At 48.5% G+C, this 26,491-nt stretch overlaps 1 protein-coding gene across 1 annotated transcript in view; it reads right to left on the bottom strand.

The window, feature by feature from the left end:
* Positions 1-263: 263 nt before the first annotated feature.
* The window catches only part of DLGAP3 (DLG associated protein 3), a 41,108-nt gene continuing 14,880 nt past the window's right edge, over positions 264-26,491 (bottom strand). The window contains exons 5-11 of the mRNA XM_065916787.1: positions 21,383-21,596; positions 20,785-21,098; positions 20,282-20,367; positions 3,210-3,694; positions 2,203-2,294; positions 1,800-1,943; positions 264-1,109 (exon numbers count right to left, since the gene is read on the bottom strand). Of these exons, the coding sequence (XP_065772859.1) occupies positions 891-1,109; positions 1,800-1,943; positions 2,203-2,294; positions 3,210-3,694; positions 20,282-20,367; positions 20,785-21,098; positions 21,383-21,596 (1,554 nt within the window). The 3' untranslated portion in view covers positions 264-890. The remainder of the gene's footprint in view (positions 1,110-1,799; positions 1,944-2,202; positions 2,295-3,209; positions 3,695-20,281; positions 20,368-20,784; positions 21,099-21,382; positions 21,597-26,491) is intronic.

Raw genomic sequence — 26,491 nt, 5'->3', positions numbered from 1 at the left:
CGGGGGGTGGGGGGTGGGGTGGGGGGAGGGAAGCCCAGAGAACTGGAAGGCATAAAGGAAACCAGGCTGAACAATATTTTCTCCCCAAGGAAGCCCCTTTCCCCCATCTGGCCCATGAAACCCCGCTCTCCCCAGATCAAGAATGTGGGCTCAGGCCTTCCCACCCCCCCCACGCAGGCACGCGCAGAAGTGGCTTCTTCTGGAGAGAGCAGCTGGCTCAAGTGCAGTTCTGCCGTTTTATTTTTCCTGGGATACTCAAGGGGATGTGGGAACAGCCACAGGTGTGGTGAGGGGAAGCCCCCATCTCCCCTCCCCAGCAGCTGGGGAAAGGGGAGAGGCCCAGGCGCCCCGGTCCTGGGTTGGTCCAGCCACTGTGGTCCCTGGGCCCGGTGGGCTGAGGGCTCAGGGGAGCGCCCCTGGGAGGGTGGGGCGGGCTCCTAGGCGGGGTTCGGGATTCTTCATAAAAAGCCACGAAGCTTGATTTCCCCACGAAGCCCAGCCCCGCGGGGTGGGGGGTGAGGAGAGGGGGGACGCAGAGCCCAGATGGGGGACCCGGCCCGGCCTGGCCCGTGGGGGTTGGGGGGGGGGAGTAATGGCAGAGATGGTGCCCGTGGGGGGGAGGTGGGGACGAAGCGTCGGACCTCGAGGAAGAGGGGTCCCGGTGGGGGCACAGGGCGGAGAGGCACGGCCCCCAGCCCAGCCCGGGCGCCTTCGCGTGGGGTCAGGAAGGTAAAAAACCCACGAGCGCGTGACGGGCCGGAGGGGCCGGGGCGTGCGGTGCCGGCGGGGCGGGCGCACGGGGCGGCCCGCGTTCACAGTGACCTCGACGCTGGGTGTACAGTACGGGTAGAAAACCGCGGGCCCGGGCCCGGGCTGGGGGGCCGGGCCGGTCACAGCCTGGTCTGGGCCTCGGGGATGTAGATCTCGATGCTGTCGGCGCTCTCGGTGGCCGAGCTGTGGCGGAAGGAGGCGGCGCGCTTGGCCGCCAGGAGCCGCTTGCGCGCTTCCTGCCGCTGCCGGTCCACCGAGTCCAGGGAGCGCTCCTTCACCGGCACACCCCGGCCCCGCGAGGGCTTCTTTGGTATCGGCGGAGGGACCTTCTTCTCCTCCTGCCGGCAGAGGGGCGGCACTTAGCTTGGAGGCGGGGTCCCGGCCGACTCCCCACCTCGCTCCCCCGCGGCCCCGAGGGGGTTCACAGCGCACACCTCTGACTCGTGAGCCAGGCTCTCGAGAGCGCGTGCGGGCCCCCCGAAGCCCCAGGGGTGCCTGTTCTGCCAAGGTCAAACCCACATTTTTCATCTTTAAAAAAGGTGGAGTCGTGCGCCCCCTGGTGGAGCCGTTTTCCACCTCTCGCATCAGAGAGAGGGTTCGCTTCCTCGCGGGGAGTGGATGCTCTCCCTCCAGACCCAGGGGGTCTGGGCAAGACAATGGGGGTTCACATTCCAAGCTGCTGGGCCCCATCTCTATGACGGTCTAGTGAGATGAGGGCTGAAGGTCCCCTCCGTGCCTAGAGAAGCTGAGGGCAGTCTGCCAATCTGACTTCCTCAAACTACAGCTGTAGCTTTCTTTGGTAAAGAAAGGGGCTCTTGCAGCTCAGGCAGTGATGAGGTGGTTCTTGCCTTGGAACCAACCAAAGGGCAATGACCCAGAGGGTGGTCGTAGAGGGTCCCCATCGCCTGCCCAGGGCTGCCTTGGCTGGCCAGGGTCTCTTCTCCTGCTTTCCTCTCCCCCGCCCACACTCTCTGGGGAAGGGCATTTCCCAGGGTTTGGACTCTTGGCTTGAAGGGACCTCCCCCCACCTTAGGCTCCAGGAGTTTCCAGCTGTTGGCCTTGAGTTGCTGTAGCTCCAGGAACTTGAGGGTCACATCCTCGATAGAGAGCTGCAGGAGGTCCCAGAAACCCGCCAGGTCCTGGAAGGTGGGCACAGGGAACGCAGTGGGGTCCTGCAGTGGAAGGAGTCGGAGAGGAGGCAGCCAGTCAGAGGGGCCTGAGCCCCAGCCAGGAGCTGAGAAAGCCCACCCCACCCTCACTGTCCAGAAGTTCAATCTGGGTGAGCGCAGTGGGGACTGGGAGGAAGGAGACAGAGCGAGCCCAGACCTCTCCGTCATGGGCACAAATGCCTGGTCTCCCCCCCAGATACCCATGCGCTCTGGTCGTCTACCAGGTACACACGCCTGGGGCTCCATGCCCACGATCACTCACCATGCTCTGCTGACACAGCCGGAAGAACTGCTGAACCTTTTGGGACAGGAGAAGTTGTGTGCTGCCCACGGCACTGCGGATTTTCTCCAGGACTGGAGAGCAAAAGGAGATGGGGGAGGGGAATGATGTCTCTCCTTCCTCTGCCTCCAGGATGTCTGCCTGGGATGACTCTGACCCCTCTTGGTATCTGGCACCATCTATCCGTCTGTCTCCTCCGGTCCCTCCCCATCCCATACACTCAAGATCCTAACAAGCAACTCCTGCGCCACGTCACCAAGAAGACTGACTCCCCAGACACTGATGTTTCTTCCATCATACGATCTACATTTCTTGACTGGCTATCCTCCTGTGTCCTCTTCCCTCCCATGTCAGAGGAGAGATGGAAATCAGCACCAGTCCAGCTCTACAGCCTTAACCAGCCAGGCACTAGCTCAGTGACGCCTCTGACAGAACTCTGTCACCCATCAGAGTCCTTGGCTCACTGAGAATTACCAAATAATGTCATGTCCCTGACTCATCTTCTAGTCACGATCCTATCAGCTCGAGGGTTCGGCGGTAAACCGTTGTCGGCCCTCACACTGTACTTGCAGACCCCTCTGGCAGGACCATGTCTTCCTGCCTGAGTCTCCTCCCCCAGGCCGCAGACAAGAGCTGACCCGCACACTGCCTCCCCCTCTGCCTGAAGGCCTGCTCTCACACCTGGATCAGACCTGGATTCCCAGCCAGCCCAGATGGAAATAGGGGCTCCTGGAATCTCCAAGGCCTTGGGCTGGTAGCCGTCTCCTAGAAAGCCCAGCCCTTTCACTCGCTCACTCTCCCCCGTCCCAGCTCTGGCCTCTGAAGCTGCATGCGCTTCCTTCCCGGCACACTGCCCGTGGGGGTCACCAAGGCCTGGGGTCTCGCCGCCAAGTGTGAGACAGGCACGGTCACGCCCAGGGTCCTCCCGTATCCCGCCGCGGTCCGGCCACCGCCAGCCCCCAGGCCGCCGGCGCACCGAGCGCACTCACTCTCCTCCGGCAGTTCATAGTCCTCCGCCTCGCGCTCCATCTGCTGGCACCAGTGCTCCAGCTTCTCCACCTCCGCCCTCAGCATCTTGATGAACCACTCGCCATCCCGTGGACAGGGGGATGTGCGGCCTGAGTCCGGGAGGCTACGTGAGCCGCGCTCCATCCAGGAGTCGCGGCGCCCGGACCCGGGGCCGGGGGTAGGGGCAGGGGCAGGGCCGGGCGACCCATCGGTGGCCGGCGGCTCGTACGGCAGTGGGTAGCCCTCGCGGTAGGCCCACTGGCCCTGCGTGTGGACCGTGCGGAAGACTGAGTAGGTGGGGGCCCGGGGCCCGGGCTGGGGCTCAGAGGCGTGCCTCTGGAAGGAGCGTCCGAATTGCAGGGCCTTGTCTTCTGTGGCCACGGTGGCCAGGCCGGCCAGGCCCTCCAGCTCCAGGTCAGCCTGCACGCCGGCTGTCACACTGTTGGAGCGCTTGAACCTCGCCCGCCTGGTGAGAGAGGTGGCAGTCATCTCTGCCCCTGCCCAGTCTCACCCCAGCCCTCACCTGCACCCCAGGCCGAAAGGACAAGGAATGAGACAGGAAACCTACAAAGTGATGGACAGTCATCCACCACCTTTAAATGTATCGGTCCTCGCCACAGGTGAGCACATAATCTACCTACCTGTTGCACCGGTTCTGGACAGGGGTGATATTCAACACATTAAACCACTTATACTCGATGGGCAGAACAGAGGCTGGCAAATACCAATCGGACAGACATAGCCAAAGTGCTATGGCATCGCCCTGCAGAAGCTGGGCTGAGGCCCGCAGTCACCCAGCTGCGAAACAGCAGAGCCAGAATGTGGACCCAGGGCTGCCACACTCCACAGCCCAAGAACTCCTCACCACACCAGCTGCTAGAACATCAGGAAGAACTGTCTTAGAGCAGCTGGGGGAAGGGGGGTGGGCTGCAGCTGGGAGGACTTCTCCTCTAGGGACCCCAGGGCTCAGCACAGAGCCTGGCCAGACAGTCGGCTGGTGCCAAGAGAGCTGAATTAAGTTGTTGACAGGAATGATACAGGGCCTGGAAATTTCTTGTCTTTGAGTTAATAATATGCAGATGTTATGCAAAACAGAGTCAATTAGCCTTGTTATCCCCCCTGACCCCCCCACCCGACTGAGTTCAGTCAGAGTGAGGGCTCTTTTCTATGAAGAAGTCACTTCTCCCGAGGGGCATGAGGTTGGGGTCAGACAACACTTAAAGAAGGGAGAGTCAGGAGATGCGGGGGTGGCAGGGAGATGAATAGAAGTTTGCGGTCTGGAAATTCAAGGAGCAGGCATGAAAAGCCCATGTGTCCGAAGCTACCTTTATTCTCATGGTCAGAAGAAAAAGGGGGTTGGGAGCTAGGTTTAGGGGCTCCTCCAGCTTCCTGGGAGACTCCCACAACCCCCACAACTTCAGTCTTCCTCTTGCTGCCCAGGCCTTCTTTCCCTGCCTGCTTTGCCTGCCTGCTTCCCTCCAGCTGGCGGGCTGCCTGCTGGGAGCCTGTTGCCATAGAAACCAGGCCCGGAAGGATGCGGCAGGACCCAGGAAAGAGAGATGCACTCATGTGCAGTCTCCAACCAGCCCTATGTCCCAACCCCCACCCAGAGAGAGAGAAAGCAAGAACATATCCACATGGCCTCCCACATGGTCTTCACCTTGCTGCCTGCCCTGTCTTGTCCTGGTCAGGACTTGCATCATTCTTACCTTGACTACTGGATCAGCCTCCTTTTAGACACCACTGCCTCCACTCAGTATAGCAGAGACGAGCACCGGACTAGAAGGCAGACCTGAGTTCCAATGCTGGCCTTGATGCTACGTGCCTTTGGGAAGTCACTCACCCTCCACCCAGACCACCTAGTATATAATATATGTATATGTGTATATGAAATACATTATATGCCATATATGAATATATATTACATATAAACACACACACATATATGATATAAAATGATAGGAATGGACCAGTACTATTACCAAGGTACCTCCTTTCTCTAAAATTATACTTTGCAGGTGGGGGATAAGTGTAATAGGCAAGGGAGATTAAGAGGGACAAACTTCCAGCTACAAAATAGTATAAATAACTCACAGGGGTGAAATGTACAGCATGAGTAATATAGTCAATACTATTGTAGTAACTTTATATGGTGACAGATGGTAACTAGACTTATCATGGTGACCACTGAAATATATATATATAGTGTATGGATGGAAATACTGAATTTTTGCACCTGGCACTGCACAGCACTGTAGGTCAATTATACCGCAATAAAAATAATAAAATAATTTTTAGATAAAATAAAATTATACATTTTTAAAATTATATCTTATACAATTATACCAACGCATATTTTAGGATCTGGGGCCCAACTCTCCCTCACCAATCCACCCAGGACTAGAATACTCTTTCTTTCTTTCTTTAATACTTATTTACTTATTTGGTTGTGCTGGGTCTTAGTCAAGGCACAAGGGATCTTTATTCTGAAGTGCAGGATCTTTAGTTGTGGCAAGAGAACTCAGTTGCAGCATGTGGGATCTATTAATAGTTCCCTGACCAAGGATCGAACCTGGGCCCCCGGCATGGGGAGTGCAGAGTTTTAGCCACTGGACCACCAGGGAAGTCCCTGGAGTAGTCTTTCTGAAGCTGACCTCTGCCCAACTCATTCCCCTGCTCAAAACCCTTTCATTGCTCCCCACTGCCAACAAGATAGAGTCTAGGCTTCCTGTGCTGACATTTACTCTGGATGCAGTTCTCTCTGATCTCATCCCGCTTGCACCCTCTTTGCTCCCCAAGTAGATTCTCGTGGCCCTGACTTTAGCCTCTGCATTTGCTATTCCCCCACTTAAAAAGGCCTTCTTCCTCCTCACTCCCTGTTGGTTCCCTGCTCAAGTTCCCTCTTCTTCTGTGAGCCTTCCCTAGACCATCCTCAAAACCATTCCTCTCTCAGCTGTCTTCTTGCACATGGAGGCAGTCCCACACTTTAGGGCTTCCCAGGTGGCTCAGTGGGTAAAGAATCTGCCTGCAGTGCAGGAGACACAGGTTCCATCCCTGGGTCAGGAAGATCCCCTGGAGAAGGGCACAGTAACTCACTTCAGTATTCTTGCCTGGGGAATCCCATGGACAGAGCAGCCTGCCAGGCTACAATCCGTAGGGTGGCAAAGAGTCAGACATGACTGAGCACTCATGCATGCCACTGTTTGGTTACATTGTTCTGTTTCTGGTGAGAATTCTGTGTGTCTAACTGAACTGTTAGGATGCCCGTTGGCTTCCTTTGGATATTTTTGTGCTTTGAGCTCCAGTTATTCTCTGGCTCTTCAGTGCTCCAGCAATGGCAAATCCCACTGGGAAAGGTGGGGCTTGCCCCAGTAAAGACACTGGTGAAGATGCGCCTTCCTTATCTGCTTTCCTGCTGCCCCCACAAAACACGGGCGTGTCCTTTGGTAACTGTGCCTTTCACTCTCCTCTGAGAGGTCCTGAGAAGATCACTCTGTGTCTTGATGGAAATAGGCCACACAGTCTGGAACTTCAGAAGCCTGAATGCCCCAGGCTACATCGTTCTCAAGTCAGTACCTCAAGGAGCTCTCTCATCGTGTCTACTTGAAGGAAGACCAAAGAAATTGAGGAGCTTATAGGATTACTGGAAACACAATCTTTACCAACACTTCCAGCCAGGAGCCAGAGATTTGCACAGCGCAAGCAGGAATTGGTCATCCTTGAGCAAGTGGCACTTAAAACTAGCAGTGTAGGACTTCCCTGGTGGTCCAACAGTTAAGAATTTGCCTGCCAGTGCAGGTGTTTGATCCCTGGTCTGGAAAGATTCCACATGCCGTGGGGCAACTAAACCCATGCCCCATAACTGCTGAGCCCGGGTGCCTAGAACCCGTGCTCTGAAACAAGAGAAGTCACCGCGATGAGAACCACGGGCACATCAGCCAGAGAGTAGTCCCCGCTTGCTGCAACTACAGAAAACCTGCTCACAGCAGCGAAGACTCAGCGCAGCCAAAAATAAATCAACAATTTTTAAAATAAATAAAACCAGCAATGTGGGATAAGATTACCCAAGGAAAGAGCAATGGAACAAAGATGCCCTGGAAACACAGACATTTCAGGGGTTGGTGGAGACAGTGTAGCCCCAGATGTGTCTAAGCCAGAGAGGAAAAGGAAGAAAATCAAGAGAAAGTCACCTAAAAGCAGACAGGAGACCAAAAAAGTGGGGAGCCCCCCAAAAAAGGGTCTCAATAGGGAATGAGCAGCCAACTGGAAAATGCAACCAATTGAAAACGAAAGGTGTTTACTGACTTGGCAACATGGAAGCTACTTGTGATCAGTCAGTTTGGTGGAGTTTGAGCGCAAATGCAGAGGTAAGAGGCTATGAGAAAACTGGGAGTGTGTGCTTGAGCGCTCAGTCATATCTGACTCTTTGCGACCCTATGGACTGTATGCAGCCCGCCAGGCTCCTCTGTTCATGGGATTCTCCAGGCAGGGCGTAGAGAAAACTAGGCAAGGCAATGGGCTTCCCTGGTGGCTCAGTGGTAAAGAATCCGCCTGCAATTCAGGAGACACAGGTTCCATTCCCAGGTCGGGAAGATCCCCTGGAGAAGGACATGGTAACCCACTCCAGTATTCTGGCCTGGGAAATCCCATGGACAGAGGAGCCTGGCTGGCTACAATCCATGGGATCACGAAGAGTCAGACACGACTTAGCGACTAAACCACCCCTACCACCAGGCAACTCCCAGAGAGCCTGGTGGAGAAGGGAGGAAGAGAGAAGGCAATGTGCTTTTAAAGAAGGGATAATATGATTATCTGGCAATATATCTCAATAGGACTGGGAGGAGGGACATTTTGTTGAGGATGGTTCTCACATGCTATATCCCTAAGGGGCAGGCAGAATAATGGCCCCCCAAAGAAGTCCAGGTCCCAATTCCCACAACCTGTGAATATGTTACCTTTCACAGCAAAAAAGACTTTGCAGAAATGATCACATCAAGGATCTTGAGATCCTGCACTATCCAGTTGTGTACATTTTAGTCAAAAGAGTTCTTGTAAGTAAAAGAGGGGAGCAGGAAAGTCAGGATCAGAGAAGGCAATGGGGCAACAGGATCAAGGCTGGAGTGACATCATGTGAGGACTCTACCCGCCACTGCTGGCTCTGAAACCAGAAGTGGGCTACAAGCCAAGGAATGCAGACAGCCTCTCTAAACTGGAAAAGGTGATAAAATGGATGCTTTCCAGAGACTCCAGAAGGGATCAGTCCTGCCAACACCTTGATTTCAGCCCAGTGAAACCCAGTTCAGACTTCCAACCTCTAGAAATGTAAAATCATAAATACAGATTATTAGATGCTGCTAAATTTGTGACTATATATCCTATCAGCAATAGGTAACTAATGCAATTTGTAAAGAGAAGTCAACTGAAGCTAGAGAAGAGAGAGGCAGTAATCCAAGGACAAGATATGAGGGGAATAAATAAAAACGAACATCCTCTGAACAGTTCAGTTCAGTTCAGTAGCTCAGTCGTGTCCGACTCTTTGCGACCCTATGAATCGCAGCACACCAGGCCTCCCTGTCCATCTGAACAGTTAGCAAGTGCTAAAGCACTTTACATGCTTTAATCAATATGCTCAATCATCACATTAGTATCACCCCTACTTACAGGTGAGAAAACTAAGACTTAGAGAAGCTAGGTGACTTCCGAATACCTGACAGTATCAATTTAGGGCAGTCTGTCCACAGTGGCCAACTCTTAAACCATGACATTCCACTGACTCCCTAGGATTGAGGGAGGGGGCAGCCTTAACCAGAAAGGCAGATACCTCAACCCCTGAGGCCAGACTGTTGGAGGAGGCAAGGGAAGAGATGCAAGCTAGAGGCTGGTCCAGAAATGGAAAGAGATCCCACCAGATGACCTCAATTGTTACAATAAAATACACAGGGAGGGGACTTCACTGGTGGTCCAGTGATTAAAACGACACGCTTTCACTACAGGTGGCACAGGTTTGACCCCAGGTCAGGTAACTAAGATCCCACTTGCCGCAGGGCATGTATGGCCAAAAAATAAAATATAAATTTAAAAAATAATAAAGTAAGCAGGGCAGTTGTCTGCTGGAGATTAGGGGGAAAGGAGGCTGGGGGAGGAAATGAGAATGAACAGCTTTTGGGGAAGCAGGCTAGCAGAGTGGTTAAGCATGTATACTCTGGAGCCAGACTGCCTGGGTCCAAAGCCTAGCTCTATGGTTTGTGCCTCAGTTTCCTTATCTGTAAATGAGAATGTTAACAGTATCTATTCATAGGACTGTTATGATAAATCTAAAAAACTTAACAGCACCTGGTCTGCCCATTGCAAATGTTAGCTATTATATGGTAAGGCAGGAAGGCTTGTAGCTTGCATTGAAAAGAAAGGGAGGTGGACAAATAAAATAATGGGAGTGTAGCACTGAGAACCCAGCAAGACCATTGTAGTTACTGATTATCATGATTGCTTTTGATCATTTCCATCTGTTCTCCCACAGCACTCTGAATAAAACCTCTTTTATACTCCATACCACACTGCATTATAGTTATGTAGTTGTATATCTGTCTCCCTTATTAAATTGGGCAGTTCCTCAAATAAACGTTGCTTGAGTGGTAGGTTGGTTGGTTTGTTGGTTGGAAGGAAGGATGGCAGAGACTACGAATCATCTCTCGACATCCATTTCCCTCCTCCCTTAATAATAGAATCCCACAGTTTTAAGTTAGACACGTGGCCACTTCAAATAAAGATTCTTTTACCAATTCCCCTTGCAGTCAGGTGCAGCATGTGGTTAAGTTCTAGCTCATGGGATATAAGCAGAAGTAGAATGTGCAACTTTTAGAAAATGTTCCTAAAGGGAGAAGGTATGCCCTTCTTTGTTCCTTTCTCCTCCCTGCTGTCCAGAATGCAGACATGATGGCTGGACCTCAAGCAGCCATTTTGGAACATGAGATGGAAGCCAAGTACTGAGGATGGAGGAGCAATAACGTAGAAGAAGACTGGGTCCTGACACTGTGTAGCACCTACCAGCCCTCAACTGACTCTCGGGACTTCTAGGCAAGACAGAAATAAACTGTCATATTCGAGTCACTGTCATTTAGAAATTTTCTATAACTCACAGCCAAACCTAATCCTAACTCTAACAGATCCATTTTCAGGGTACTAAAGTCCAGGGCTTATGCCCCTATTTAGTTTTGGATCTGGCAGTATTTGCTGCAGTCTTCACCAATTGTTGTAAACAAAGGATAGAAATTGGCTTCAGTTATGAATCACCACTAACTCATAACAATGCCTTTCACAATATTTTCTCCCCAAGCCTTTTAACAAGGCTGAGGAGGGCTTCTCCCCTCAAGTCCTTTAGAATGACAGTGCTCACATTCCTGATGCTTCTGGAAGTTGTTATCATGGTTACTTCTGGGAGATGTTTCTACGGTGATTCTCCAAGGGATAACAAAAGGCTCTGGGAAGAAACTGGCTTATCCCAAGAGATGCATTGTCCAAGGAATGCTCAGCATTCTAGGAGTTGTCAAGAGGTTTTGCTAGGAGTATTTGGCAGCAGACTGGCAAGGGTGGGAGGGATAATGGGATTGGAGATTTCAGCAAGGCTCGGCCATTGTACCAGCTCCCTCTCTGAGAAAGCATCCAAGAGCTTAAACATATAATCAATCAGGGATCCCCGAGTCCACCATCCCTAGCCTGGGGGCTGTCTCCCTACCCCCACCCAAGCGGGGCTAGGATGGGAGACTGAGGAAGAATCATGACCATCTTGGAGTTGACAGCAGAGGAGTAGAGGTGGTGTCCACCCCCCAGTCTTGTAGCCAGTCAGCAACTCACTGCCTTTGCAGGACTGCTCTTGGAATATAACGTCATGAGGATGGATGCATACTGTTCTTTCAGCGCATTCCCTTCACAAGTCCCAGTGCCAGAAATGACCACGATACTAAGGAAGGGGTGGACTTCCTGCACAGAGTTCTCCAGGTATCCCTGACTGGGCATGTGCATCTAAGTAGAGTTGTCAGATAAAATACTACAGGACTCTCAGTTAAATTTTAATTTCAAATAAATAACAACTAATTTTTTAGTATATGTCTCAACTACTATTTGGGAAATACTTTTACTAAACATAATTCATTGCTTATCTGATAATCAGATTTAATTGGCTAGTATAGTGTTTTCTACTCATGTTTTTTGTTTTGTTTTGTTTTTGCTAAATCTGGGATTTCAGATAAGATCTTAGTGGGAGAGATCCAGAAGTGGAAGCTACAAGGGGATCCCATGATTAGGGAGAGTCAGAAGTAAAAATCACATGGTTTCAATGTTCTCAGAAGGCCCTGGGAACAGACTTCTGATATTCAGCAAGGACATTTGATGCATTCTTTCGTCAAAGCCCAGAGTGTGCTGGATCTGGAAAGACAGGTGCTGTGGGATGCTCTGAGACAGGGCTGGTAACTGTTTCTTAACTATGCTCCCTCCCACCACAGAGTCTTAGCACCTGCTGGTCCTTCTGCCGGGAACGCTCAGCTCCCACTTTCACCTTGCTGATTTTTGCCCATCCTTCAGGTCTCCACTCAAATGTCACCTTCTCCACAAGGGGGAATCCATGCCTGACCTCTCTGATGGGTCCAAGCCCCGTATTACACACTCTCGAAGTCTGTATACCTCTCCTCTGAGGCTCCTGAAGTTACACTGCTACATCACTTAAGAGGTTCTTAGATTAACACAGAGCAAGCTTCACAGCACAGGGCTGTGTCCAGCCGGGCCCACCTCTGTATCCTTGGCGCCCAGCACGAAACGTGACACAAATGCCAGGGGTACAGTTAACGCCTGTGGACAGATGAACCTAGATGGGGGCATGGTGGAGATGGAACTGAAGGGCACCAACCCCAACTCCTGTCTGTCTCTAGGCCAGGCCACCACTGCTGAACAACAGCAAAGACCCACAGGCAACTCTCAGGAGTTACAGGCAATACATCTGAATTCTTCACCCAACAGGTTAGCAGAGAACCCCTGCATGGCAGAAAAGGAGAAACTTTTCCTCCCCTGCCGTTTTTTAAACTAAGGTAGAGAGAGAGAAAGAGAGAAATACTTGGATCAGTGAGACAGGAGCAAGGACAAGAGAGTCCAAGAAAATTTGGTGGCAGCGGGTGGGGGGTGGGGCTAAGCCTGGATGCATGCCTAGAAAGGCTGCTGGTACTCATGGCTCACTTTTACGTACCAGTTGGGACATGGTGTGTGGTAAGTCAGACTTAGAGTGCCAGGGACATAAGGGACAGAAAGGACGGTGCAGGTGCATAACTAAGGATGCCTTCAGCAGACAAGCAAGGGAACCTGGCCAGAAAGATGCGCCAGATTTCTTCTCTCCCCACCTGTCACCCCCTCCAGATTCCCAGTGTGATCACCTGTCCCAAACAATTCAGTTCCTCAGACATTGATCCAACACCATCTCCCCTCCCCAACCCACCCCTCCAGACCTCCCTGAGTACCTACATGAGGACAAGGAAGACCTCAGTCTCTACCTGTCCCCACCCTTCCTGACTTCACTCCAAATGCTTCCAAAATCAGTTCACTTCTCTATCTGCTGTTCATGGCCTAGTCCAGACGACTGATCGATGTAGTGAGCTGAATCAATTTAAGAAGTTCCCACCCACCACCCCCATTCACATAGAAATGCTGGATCAAACAAAGCCCAAAAGGTGGTTTTGCTACAATGCCAAGCTTGAAAACAGGAAAGAGACAACCTCAAGTATCAGAAACAAAGAAGAAATTCAATATCTGAGTGGTGAACAGGAATCTAAGCCAAGTGAGCCACAGGAATACGGGCCAGACATATGCTAGAGGCTAGATGGTAATGCCCAGGGAGGATAAAAGGAGACACCCTGAGCCTGTGCATCCTGGGGACCTGGAAGGACACCCCATGCATAAAGCCAGCAGCCAAAAAAAAAGGTTGTTTCATTTACAAACGCAGACTAGAAAACTCATGTCATGATTCAGGTATGTGGCCTGGAAGCAGGATGCTGAAAAATCAGAATATTAAGGCTGCTCTGTGTGTGGGTGTGGGGTCTAAATAAGCAGTACCAGTGAAATACAGAAACCTCAAGCTGAGATATTAACTCTAAAACTGGTCCCAAGCTCAAGCAATACTTCAGCATAAAGGGAATTGAACCCAGGAGGAAGCAGTGGGCAGTAACAAGCAATAGTGAGCACATAAATTGTTAAAACATGTTTGTAAATCCAAACTATTAAACCATAAAAGATATAACAACAACTGATTTGGTAGGGTTTTTTAAAGAGGTATAATCAGAATACTAGAAAAACATAACATGGAAAATGGGAACTAAGAAGGAAATTAAAGTGTTTCAAGGTTCTTATTTTGTGCCTATTTCAAGATAGAAATACTAATTTCAGACTCTATTAGAGAAGTGTGAAATTAAGTATATTTGTATGAAATCTGAGGGAAATCACTACTAAAATGTAAACTTCCACACCAGTGGAGAGATGGAGGGAACAGGAGAAATTAAGTCACCTTGATCAGTTCAATAGATGGCAGAAAAGTAGGGGAGGATAAAAGCAAAGAAAAACCATGTCCGGAAGAAAATTTTCAAAGAGATGATAGTAATAAGGCCAAATAAATCAGTAATCAAAAATATATAAATGGATTAAGTAGGTCTACTAAACTCTAGCCCCATACTGCTTATGAGCAACATATCTAAACCATGAGGATAGAGAGACATGAGGACACAAAGGATGAAACAAGATGCAGTGGAAAATTCATCAAAAGAAAGCAGACATAGCAATTAAACCAGGCAAAATCAACTTCAAGGCAAAAACCAGCAATAAGGATGAAAAGCATCCTATTTAATGATAAAAGGGCCAACCCATCAAGAGGATACAATAATCATAAGCCTGAATACTATTGACTTCAAAAAATGCACAGTGTAAGAGCTGCCAGTTAAGTTTTATTTGGGGCAAAATGAGGACTGCAGCCTGGGAGATACAACCTCAGATAGCTCTGAGAAACTGCTCCAAAGAGGTAGGGGGGAAGGATAGTATACATGTGATTTTGGTAAAGGGAGAGTACGTGCAATCAAGCACATTTTTTTTTATAGAAAGTTTCGGCTGGGAAACAATCGTCACCATGAAGGATTTTAGTGCTTTTTTAGATATGATGAGATACAAGAATTGGGCTCAAAGAAACAGCTCCTGAGAATATCTGACTATCTGAAGACCTGTCCTGCCAGTTTTCCCACAGAATGCCTCATTTCTGCTCTCCATCCTGAACTCCTTCATGGGCGTCGGAGGAGCTGCTGCAGCAACAGCACGTGCTGTAACTCTTGTAGAGGGGGACGGCAAGCACCCATGGCAAGGGCCAATCTGTGATCGACAATACTAAATAGCATTCTTTCAAATTAAAGAAAATGATCAATAAAATTCCCAGGGGAAACAGCACATTCATAATCATGGTGAGACGTTTTTAACACACCTGTCTCATAACTGTTAAACATCCAAAAAAACAAAGGTAAACATTTGAAAAATATAATTTACAAGTCTGACTACATATACATATATGATGAAGAAGCCCTGACAAATTCTAAGGAATATATATCATACAGAATGCATTCTACAACCACAATGTAGCAAATCTAGAAATTGAGAGTGTCCTGCACATGCACAAAAAATACATTTGGCAATTATAAAATAATTCTTCTAAAAAAAGAATTCTTCTAAAAAAAGAAATGATGATGAAAAGTTACAAACTGGTTAGAACTGAACAATGAAAACACTGCATCCCAAAACTGATGAGATACAGATACAGCAATGTAGTTAGAAGCAAATGGATAGCCTTAAAAACACATTAGAAAATAAGAAATAGTGTTCAAGAGGCTGAAAAGAAACAAACATGGTAAAAGAAAGAAAATAATAACACAAAAGTAGTAGAAGAAAGGAAATATTAAAGGTAAAAGAGAAACAATAGAGACGCTTATCCAAACCAAAAGCTAGTTTTTTTTTCTTTAAGACTGATAAAGGACAATTTTTTAAAATATATTAAAATAATAAAATATACAAACCTTGGGCAAAATGAGTCAAGAAAGAGAGGTAGGGTATAAATATGTGGTATTAGGAATAAAAATGAGGCACAGCTTATAAATATGTTAACACTTTATAAAATTATAATACTATCAGAAAGAATATTTATACCAAAAATTGTGAAAACTGTCAATTTTTGTTAAATGGCCCATTTTTTAGAAATACATGAGTCACCAAAATTGACTCAAGAAGAAAAACAAAACCAGAATAGTCAATAACCGCTAAAGAAACAGAAGCTGCAGTTTGAAGCTTCTCCTATCCCAGAAAGGCATCAGGCCCAGATAGCTTTATAGGTAGCCTTTACCGAAACTTTAAGGACGAGATAACCCTTACTTTACACAAACTGTTTCAAAGAACAGAAACACAGAGAACACTACCAAGCTCATTTTCAGAGTTGAGCATAAGCTTAATGCCTGAGCTAAATAACAACAATCAAAACAAAATTGTGGGCCAATATCATTTATGAACATAAATATAAAAATCTTACATAAAGTAACAGCTATTCAAAAATCCAGCAATGTCTATGAAAACAATACCACAAGACTGTGACAAAACTGTTAAGAGTTCCATATACTTATTTTTCTCTTTGTCTGCAGCAATAAGAATCCTAATTTTCAGCTCTGCTCATTGCACTTTGCTTCCCAATAAAAGACTATTCCACAGCACCCCTTGCAGCCAGATGCCACCATGGGATGGAGCTTTAGCCAATGTGATGTGTGAAAGTGCTGTGTGTAACTTTTAGGAAGTCTTTTAAAAAGGAGGGACTGCATCCTCCTCCTCTCCAAGGAATTGTCCTTGGTACTGCTCAGAATGCAGACAGGATAGCTAGGGTTTAATCATCAGCTTCTTGGATATGAGTGCTGTACAAAGGGTGGAAGACCAGCAAGATAAGAGGAGTCTGGGGTCCTGACAGTGAACTTCTACATCCAGGCTTTTTATTTGTTTGTGTGCATGCTAAGTCGCTTCAGTCATGTCCAACTATTTGTGACCCCATGGACTGTAGCCCGCCAGGCTCATCGATCCATGGGATTCTCCAGGCAAGAATACTGGAGTGGGTTGCCATGCCCTTCTCCAGGGCATCTCTCCAACCCAGAGATGGAACCTGCATCTTCCTGCAGCTTTAGTCAGAGAGAAATATATTGAACACACTACTGAGTCCCTGTCTGCTGAAAGTGAAAGCCACTCAGTCGTGTCTGATTGTTTGCTCCCCCTTGGACTATACAGTCCATGGAATTCTCCAGGCCAGAATACTGGAGTGGGTAGCCTTTCCCTTTTCCAAGGGATCTTCCCAACCCAGGGATCAAACGCAGGTCTCCTGCATTGCAGGCAGATTCTTTACCAGCTGAGCCACAAAGGAAGCCCAAGAACACTGGAGTGACTCGGCCCTGTTTAGCCCTGTTTAGCCAAACTTAATCCAAACTCATAATGGGATTCATCGAGGTTTAACCCAGGAATGAAGGAATGGTCAACATGGAAAATAAATCAATATAATTCAGCACATTACAGATGAAAGGAGAAAATCTAGGATCATATCTCAGTAGATTCTGGAAAAGCACTCAATAAAATTCCACTCTCGTTTTTTATTGAAAAATAAAAACTCTTAGCCAACTAGAAATAGAAGGGAATTTCCTTAACTGACAAACAGTTTCCATCAAAATCTGCAGCCAACATCATCATACTTCTAAGTGGGACTTAGAAGATATTCACTAATATCAGGAATGACACAAGAGTGCTACACTCAACAGTGAACTAGAAGTCCTAGTTGATGCACTATTACAAGAAAAAGAGATTTTACTTTTATCTATTTATTTATTTGGCTGTGCCATGCAGCTTGTGGGATCTTAGTTCCCTGACCCTTGAACCCACACCCTCAGCAGTGGAAATGTGGAGTCCTAACCATTAGACAGTCAGGGAATTCCAAGAAATTTTTAAAATATAGATCTAAAAGAAATATTCTCATTTGCAAAACTGACGACATAAAAAAAACCCATCATGATTTTCAGACAAACTTTGGGTCTTAATAAGACAGAGCAGCAAGGTTGCTGAATACAAAATCAACATGTAAAACCTAATAGTGTTCCCACACATTGGTAGTACCCAAGTATACATTTAGCAGGGAAAAAAGATCCCCAACCTCAGACTGTCCACAATGCCTTCCTTCTGGATCATGAAAAAATCCTGCTTCCTAGCCTCCCCATGTCTGCCCTTACTTCCCTCAAATTCATTCTTCACTCAGAAGCTAGTGATCTTTTTGTAAACATTAATTAGATCATACCACACTCCTTTAACCTTTCAAAGGCCACTCATTAGTTAGAATTAAATTCCAAGGGGAGTTTAGGGAAGAATGGATACATGTATGTGTATGGCTGAGTCCCTTTGCTGTCCACCTGAAACTATCACAATACTATTAATCAGCTATCCAAGTGTCCAAGTGTTAGTCACTCAGTCTTGTCTGATTCTTTGCGACCCTGTCAGGCCCGTCTGTCCACGGAATTCTCCAGGCAAGAATACTGGAGTGGGTTGCCATTCCCTTCTCCGGGGACTCTTCCCGACCCAGGGATCAGACCTGGGTCTCCTGCGTTGCAGGCAGAGTCTTTACCATCTGAGCTACTATACTCCAATATAAAATAAAAATGTTTTTTTAAAAAGAATTAAATCCCAGTTCTTTATCATGCCCATGCTCTACATGACCTGGCCCCACCTATTGTCCAATCCACTCCCCCACAACCACCCCATCCTGTTCCACACCAGCCATACCCATACGAACCTTCTTTCAGTTCCTGAAGCGTGTCACTCTTTCCTGTCCCAGTGCTTCTACATAGTGCTACTCCCTCTTCCTGGGATGCTTCCTACATGTTCACCAGCCTCCCGCCCGCAATCACCTGAGTGTTCCCAGTCAGCCCTCAAGTCTCAGCTTAAATGTCACCTGCTTAATCTGAGTAAAGTCCCTTCTCCCTTAGCGCCTGCTTTTTTCTTTCATATGACCACTGTAATGTGTAATAATATCCCATTACCTGTATACCATAGTATGTAATCATATTTTTACTCATGTATTATTTTCTTTCTTAATTTTATTTAATATATTTATTTATTGGCTGAACCACACAGCCTGTGGGATCTTAGTTCCCTGACAGGGATCAAACCCATGCCCCCTGCATTGGAAGCACAGTTTTAACCACTGGACCTCCAAGGAAATGCTACTCATGGATTGTTTACTCATTGCCTTGATTCTCTTCTAGGCCATAACTCCTATGAGGGCAGAAGTCGTGTCTTTCATGCTTCCTGGAGCATTTAACAGAAGCTGTCATATAACAGATGCTTAACAAGTATTTTCTAAATGAATCAATACAGGAATGAATAACAGAGTTTGCTGATTTAGCTCAAGTCTCAGCAGCATGCCTGCTGGACTCTTCCCAGGATTCAGGTTTGTTTTGAGGATTGGGGGACCTCTAGGCGTCTATCTGGATGAGGGACCAAGAAGCCTCATCAAGGAGCAAATGAGGCCACATGGGCTTGGTTGATGGTCCATGGTTCAGCATTACGCTGGCGGCAGGGTTCTGAACACAGTGCTGTACCTAGCCATGACTCCTACCCCACCTCTCAAGAACTCAAGTCATGGACTTGCAGGATTCGGTTTGCCAGAACATACAACTTTTCTGAGATCTTTATGGTATATTAAGAATTTGGAGGGGACTTCCCTGACGGTCCAGCGGCTAAGACTCCACACTCCCAATGCAGGGGGCCTGGGTTCAATCCTTGATCAGGAACTAGATCCTACATGCTATAACTAAGATCGGTGAAGGTAAATAAATAAAAAGAATTTGGAGGACAGTAGCTTTCAGGAAAAATGGGGGCAACAAGGGTGTCTTTTTGCTGTCCTCGATAGAGACATTCACAGCCTTAGGAGCATATGGAGCTGCAGGGGGCTAACATGAAGAGGAGGAAAATGGTGAATCCCCACAGGAACCTCAAGAAGTCTTGATCACACACACACGATGCACCCATGGGTTCCCAGAAACAGCTGGGGGGATTTAGGGAAGGTCTAAAAGCCCAACAATGGCAACCAGAAACAGAGATGCTAAGGACTGCTATGGGCACTCTAGTTTTATTCCTTCATGGGGTATGACCTGGGCCACACAGATTACCATAAATCTCTTACACCACAGAGATCTCTTACGTTCCCAGACACCACACTTAGGGCCACTGGCCTGGGAGCAAGGCAGCCCAGAAGGCAGACGGGCCACCGTGGCACTGCTACCTGACCATTAGGGAGAGAAAGCATCTTCCACAGGAACCCAACAACAGAGGGATTCCTCCCAGTGTTCCCTCCAGAGCTCTCAGTGCTAATTTTTCAGTTGGAAATTAAGAAAACAATCTTTCTGAGGCCATCTAATGCCAGAAGAGTGGCTGTTGATTTCTTGGGTACAACACAGACTCAGGCATATAATAGGTACCCCCGACTGGTTAAATGCTTGTGTGAGCCGAATGAGGAGGAGTGTTATATCTACCAGGGGTCCCTGAGAGGCAATCTTCATGCTTATTTGTTTCTTTTTGAGCTCACATACTTGTACACCACAGGAAGTCAGCAGGGACTGGAAAAATCCTGTGATCCTCTGTAAAGCGCACCTGCTGGAGGCCTCCTCTGCACCCACCTGCTACTGCTCCCTACCACCCACTTTCCTGGGCCTCTGGATACCTCCTGTCCACCGCTCAGCACCTGGGACAGGCACTGGAACTAAGAGAATTCACTTTAGGTCTGATGACTGCGGGATGGGGCATCTCTGTGACAAACCTCTTTGGCTGTGCTGACGCCTCCCCAATAAAAGGGCTTGTTCCCCAGGACCAGGAGGAGAGCGTTTCAGGGAGACCAGGGCAGTGAAGTCCTTATGCAGCCCTCTCTCCTCTTCTCCCCACTGCCCACAAGGCCTGAGATATCCCCACTGGGACCTACCTCTTGTCTTCTTCCACCTGTACACCGATGGAATGGAACTCTCTTCGACTCCTGTTCTCCGTGTCTGAGTCCGAGATAGTCTCCACCTGGTGGCAGGGTTGGGGAGTCAGTAGGCAGGGCTAGGAGGCCAAGGCACTCAAACCCTTCCCCAGAAGCCAGAGGGCAGATCCTGCAAATATGATCTGCCTGAACAGGACGGCAGACCCAGAAGGTTAGATGCATTAAGGTTACAACTTCAGAGCACCGCTCTCCGCTTGCCAGGGGTGATGGTGCCAGGATGAGGGACAACAATGTGGGCAAGGCTGTTTGAAGCAGCAACCCCGCCCCACGCCCTGTCGATGATCAGGCTAAGAGCAAGCGAGGAGAAGGTCTGTGTATCCAGAAGGCCCCACTGACCCTCTCAACCCATCCCCAACATGGCCAAGGCCATGCAGAATCCATGGTGTTAAAAATATAAGCAACTAAGAAAAAAGCAAAGCTTTCGCTGGCGCCTCCTACCATACCTGAACCCCGATGGACGGCCGCCACTTCCGCTGCCGCGCCAGGCTCCGCAGCTCCTCCCTGCCAGGAATGGTCTTGATGATGAGTGTGGGGGGCTTGGGGCTGGCCCGGGGCGGCACCGGCGCCAACTCCAGGGTGCGCGCGCCCATGGCCGGGCCGTCCAGCCCGTCGGCGGAGCTGCAGCGCCGGGCCGGGCCCTCGGCCGCGGAGAAGCTCTCGTGGGCGGAGTCGGTGCTGCTCTGGGCGGTGATGGAGATGCGGGGCGGGGCCTGGCTTCCCGGCGGGATGGGGGGCGGGGCCTTTCTGAAGTTGAAGGCTGTGGCCCCGGAACCCAGAGAGACAGCGGGTGAGAAACGCCGACCCGGCAGGAGTCTGTGGCCGACCACCCCCCACACCCACGCGGTAGCGCAGGACCCAGCAGCCACGCCCAACCCCCCACGTGCGGCTTCGTAAAGAACCTCGGATCATTCCCGTCATCCGGCCCAGAGAGGCAAGCGATCTGCCCAAAGTCGAGCCGCAGGGCCGCGACCAGGGCTGGAGCTGGAACCCAGATCACTCTCCAGCCTAGGGCTGGGCCAGGGGCAGAGCGGGCATACTCACAGGAGCCGGGCCTCCCTGAGACAGAGGCAGGGGCAGCAAGGAGGGGCAGGCAGTCGTCGTCTTGAGAGCAGCCAGCCTGGATGGCCCGGAGGTAGCTGTGGCTCCGCATGCGGAAACAGCCGGGCAGATCCAGAGCGTCCACGGCCTGGGACTCCAGTTCCCCAAACACGGACCCGCACACGGCCTCCAGCTGCTGGTTCAGCTCCTCGCTGAGCTGGGTGCAGGGACCAGAAGGACAGTTACCTTGGTGCTGGAATGGGGGCGTGTCTGAGGCACTTTGCCTTAGGAACATCTCTAGTTCTGCAGAGACTCTCAGTGTAAGACTTACGCATTTGGACCAAAAGAAATCCTCAGACCATGCAGAGAAAGATGGAGGCACATCTGCGCTGTGCTGTTCCCCGGGCCTGCTTTGGGATCAGCCTTGGTGTCTAATCTTTCCTCTAAATACTCCTCCCTCTGCCCCAGCTTTACCTCTCCCAGATGGCCCCATCTTCCACTCCACCTGGTACCATCCCCTCACGGTTCTCTCACCCGATCCTTGGGGGAGAGGACTAGAGAGCTGACAGCCAAGTATGGGGATGGGTACTGCAGGAAAGAACAACTTTCATTATTTATGACCTGAAAAAGTGAAAGCCGCTCAGTGGTGTCTGACTCTTTGCGACTTCATGTACTATAGTCCACCAGGACTGTCCATGGAACTGTCCAGGCAAGAATACTGGAGTGGGTTGCCATTTCCTTCTCCAGGGCATCTTCCCCAACCAGGGACTGAACTCAGTTCTCCTGCATTGCAGGCAGTTCTTTACTGTCTGAGCCACAAGGGAAGCCCATTTATGACCTACTGCGTTACAAAAATGATCGAAAGCAACCTATAGAGATATAATCATGTGGAAGGAAGGAAATTAATGAGTACATAATGGAGCAAAAATTATCAACCTTGTAGTGTTTCAAGCCCTCCCCCACCTTCTGCCCACTAACTAAGGAGGGACTCAGCCTGGTTCAGCCTGCAGGTTCCTACCCTGCCCTCCTCCTCTGAGGGAACTGCAGTCATTGATGATCAAGATTCTTGTTTTTGGTTTTGATAGTTTGTGATGCAGAATCATTTTGTGATGTGTTAAAAAAGAATTTAAGCAACTAAGAAAAAGCAAAACGAGAATTTTGTTCATGGAACCATGTTGCGTAACACTGCACTAAGACTAAATACACCAGAGGCTGTTGCTTCATTTGCTTTGAATGAGAAAACTGGCACAAGGAAAATATAAAGATATGGAAGAAGGTGGGATAGTGGTAAACTCAACACTCAGGGAACAGGATGGTTGCACCTTTGACCCTGAGCTTCAGAGCAGTCAACGCTTTCAGTATAGGCTGTGGGTTGTCTGCAAGGGCTATGTTGTAAGACTCAGCTGGACTCAAATGCTGGCTCTGCTACTTCCTAGAAGTGTGGCCTGAGAAAGTTATTTAAAGTTTTTGGGCCCCAGTTTAATCACCAGTCAAATAGGAATGATAATGGTACCATACTCGTAGGGCTATTTAGGGGACTCAAAGAAAAACATGGGAGGCACTTGGTGCAGGTAAGCCCTCCATCTGTGCCATGTGATGGTCTCAGGGCCTGCCTGGCAAAAACAGGCCACCACTCATGACAACCACTCTAGTCTTGCCACTGAGTCCCAGAGAAATTCCCCCATGGGTGATTATGTAGAAGCCACTGGATGAAGTCATGGACAAGGTCCTTAGTAGCAACCAGAGGATGAATATGACAGCAAGTATCCTGCGGCTGCATCTTGTGACATCTCCCAGGAAAGAGTCATGGCATCCTATTTATGTGCAGTCGACAGAGAAAGGAGTGGCTTGATCCATGTGTAAAACGCAGCTCAACATTTCCAAACTCGGCTTCCAAAGTATATATGATATTATAACATTACAGTCTACCTCAAACTGAGCAGGAATTTCCATCCTATTCTACCTACAGGCAAACCAAGGCTCAGAGAGGGCAGATGAATTATCCAAAGATGCCCAGTATGTAAGTCAGAAAACCAAAGTGCTCAGTTTCCTGGCTCTCCTGCCAGGCTGACTGAGTATCAGAATTTCCTGGAGACCTTGTTAAACTTACATTAACGTGGGCACCACCCTAAGGATCTGAAACCAGAGTTCTCTAACTTTCAGCCCCTCTTCGTTTTGACTGCTTTGAAGTTCAGAGCCAAATTTTCTGGAGATTCAGGTTCAGTGATTCCATATTGGTCCAGTAATTAAAAAGGAAGACTGTCTTCAGCTTTTTCCTAAACGAACTTCATTACAAGTGTACAGAAATTACAAAAGAAGTGTTAGTCGCTCATTCGTGTCCAGCTCTTTGTGACCCCATGGACTGTAGCCTGTCAGGCTCCTTTGCCCACAGAATTCTCCAGATAAGCATACTGGAGTGGGTAGCCATTCCCTTCTCCAGGGGATCTTCCCAACCCAGGGATCAAGCCCAGGTCTCCTGCATTGCAGGCAGATTCTTTACCAGCTGAGGTACCAGGGAAGCCAATGGACAAATCACAACTCCTTGTGAGCCCACCTCTCAGTCTCCTACCTCTTGACCTCTGGGGTACCAAGTACCAGTGATGCCAGCCTATTTCCTAATGCTCAAGAGATAACCTAACTCCTGCTATCTCTAGGCAAGGCTCAAGATACTCCCCAACCAGAACCAGTCCAACCCAGGGGGTCCCTCTGAAGCACAAGAAAGCTGATCCAACCCCAGCAGAGAGCATTTTGAAGTCTGAACATCAAGGATGGAAGGAATCTCATTCTGTGGCTTATCTCTGTATCTCTAGCCCTCTCCTGTATGTAAAGCACTAGGCGTAATATCTGGCATATAGCAGATGTTTAATAAACATCAGCAGACTTCCCTGGTGGTCCAGTGATTAAAAATCCACCTGCCAGTGCAGGAGACACGGGTTCAATCCCTGGTCCAGGAAGATTCCACATGCCATGTGGCAACTAAGGCCACTAGCCGCACCCACTGAGCCCATGCATCTAGAACCTGTGCTCTGCAACAAGAGAAGCTACCACAGTGAAAAGCCCATGCACTGCAACTAGAGAAAGCCCGCACCAGCAGCGAAGACCCAGTGTAGCCAAAAATAAATAATAAAATAAATAAATTTTAAAATAGATGAGATCGGGTGCGTTCAGGGTGGTATGGTCGTAGACATAAATTCTAAAATAGAAAGAAACAAACTGAAGTTGCTCAGTCGTGTCCGACTCTTTGCAACCCCATGGACTGTAGCATCCCAGGCTCCTCTGTCCATGAAATTTTTCAGGCAAGAGTCCTTCTCCAAAATTTTAAAATACTTATGTATATAATAAAAATAAATAAATTTACATTGCTACTATTATTAGTAGCAAGAGGTTCTTAAATCACAGTGACAATACTTCTCAGAGGCCTCTCCTTCCCAAAGGTTCTCAAGCTCTTGAAATCCCAACCATATGTTAGTTCCATGACCAACTCTATCTAAGGCAGACAGAAGGGGGGTGAGAAACTCCCCAGGGCCACACATCTTCCATCTCTACTAGCCAAGAGGAACTTCTAGAGTTCTAACAAGGGACCAGGACCCAAGAGAAATGCAGACTTTTATAGACTCTCAGAGGAATATTGCATCTGAGCTGATCTTTACTGCATTATAAGTATGAAATTGTAACATTATGCTGTGAATTCTCCGATTTTCCCTAAACAGCCTTCCATCCTGCTCCCCCTGACACACACTTTCAGGTGAGTCAAAATCAAAAAATCCTCTTGGGTAATGGGAACCTTAGCCTATCTGCAATCCAGACTCAGAATCAGTATTTCCAAGGCTGCGGGATATTTAAAAGAAAATACTTTGTTTGGGTCTAATTGAAAATTGTCTGTACTGGTGCTGATGGGTCCAGTTGGGGGCGAGGCAACATCCTGTATACTTTACATGTAGCATTTGGGTTACATAACTTTGGAAAACCCTCTCATTTTAAAATATTCTAAAACACTGGATAAAATATAACAAATGTTTTATATGCATAGCTGAGCTCACAAGAAAGCAAGATAAGTCCCCAGGGGACAAAAACAAAGAGGAGATTGGAAAATCAGAATATTAACTGTGTAAGCCAATGCTGCAAACAGCCCAGTGGAGGTGGGAGGTAGGGGGAAGGGGGAGCTGGTCTCAGTAACTAAAGGACTTCGATTTTAACACCCACTTGGGTGTAGGAGTAAGGCTCTGGGCCCACATGAGGCATGGAACTGGAAATGGGAACCTGCATACAAGTAGAAAAGGAGAAAGCTTTGATAAAATGATAAACTAGGAAAAAAATCAGTTATCGGGACACACTGATGACAAAGGAGCTCGTCAGCAGTCCAGGCACTGAGGAGACGGGAAAGAAGAAAAGTTTCCTAAGGATTTATACTCACAAAGTGGTTTTCACACAGACACAGGATTTTGTATCTACATGGGTCAGATCCCTCCCCAGATTAAAAATTAACATAAAATGACCAAGAACAGTCTAACAGAGCAATCTAAAAATCTGGGGGACCCACTCTTAAGCCAAGCTGATGAGGATGCTCACAAATAAAGCTCCACTGAAGATGACCTCATATTAGAATGTGTGATCTGACACGGCCCCTAAATCTTCACCTCCTGGCATTCTCACTCTTGCAGAGTCCCCTCCTCTCGAGTGCAGATTAGACCTATCTGTCCACTTCTAATGAAAAGAATATGGCGGATACAATGGCATGTCCCTTCTGAGACTAGATCTCAAAAATACCAGGCCTTGCATCTTGGACACATTCTCTCAGTCTCTCGGAGCCTCTGGTCTGGGGGAAGCAAGCTGTGTGCTGTGAGTTGTGTTATATTGTGGGCCACACGGTGCGTCCCACACATTACGGATATGAAGCCTGCGGACAGCAGGTGAACACGGAAGGAGATCTTCCTCCAGTCAAACCTTGACATGACTGCAGCCTTGGCCAACACCTTGATAAAGCCTGCAAGACATCTGACCCAGGTGGCACCAGCTAAACTGTGCTCAGGTTCCTGACCTATAGAAATTGTGAAATAATACATATATTTGAAGACATGTTTTTACTGGTTTGGTTTTGGCTGCACTGGGTCT

The sequence above is a fragment of the Muntiacus reevesi genome, chromosome 1, assembly GCF_963930625.1.
Source record: "Muntiacus reevesi chromosome 1, mMunRee1.1, whole genome shotgun sequence".
NCBI classification, from domain to species: domain Eukaryota; kingdom Metazoa; phylum Chordata; class Mammalia; order Artiodactyla; family Cervidae; genus Muntiacus; species Muntiacus reevesi.
This window is presented reverse-complemented; position numbering and strand designations above follow the sequence as displayed.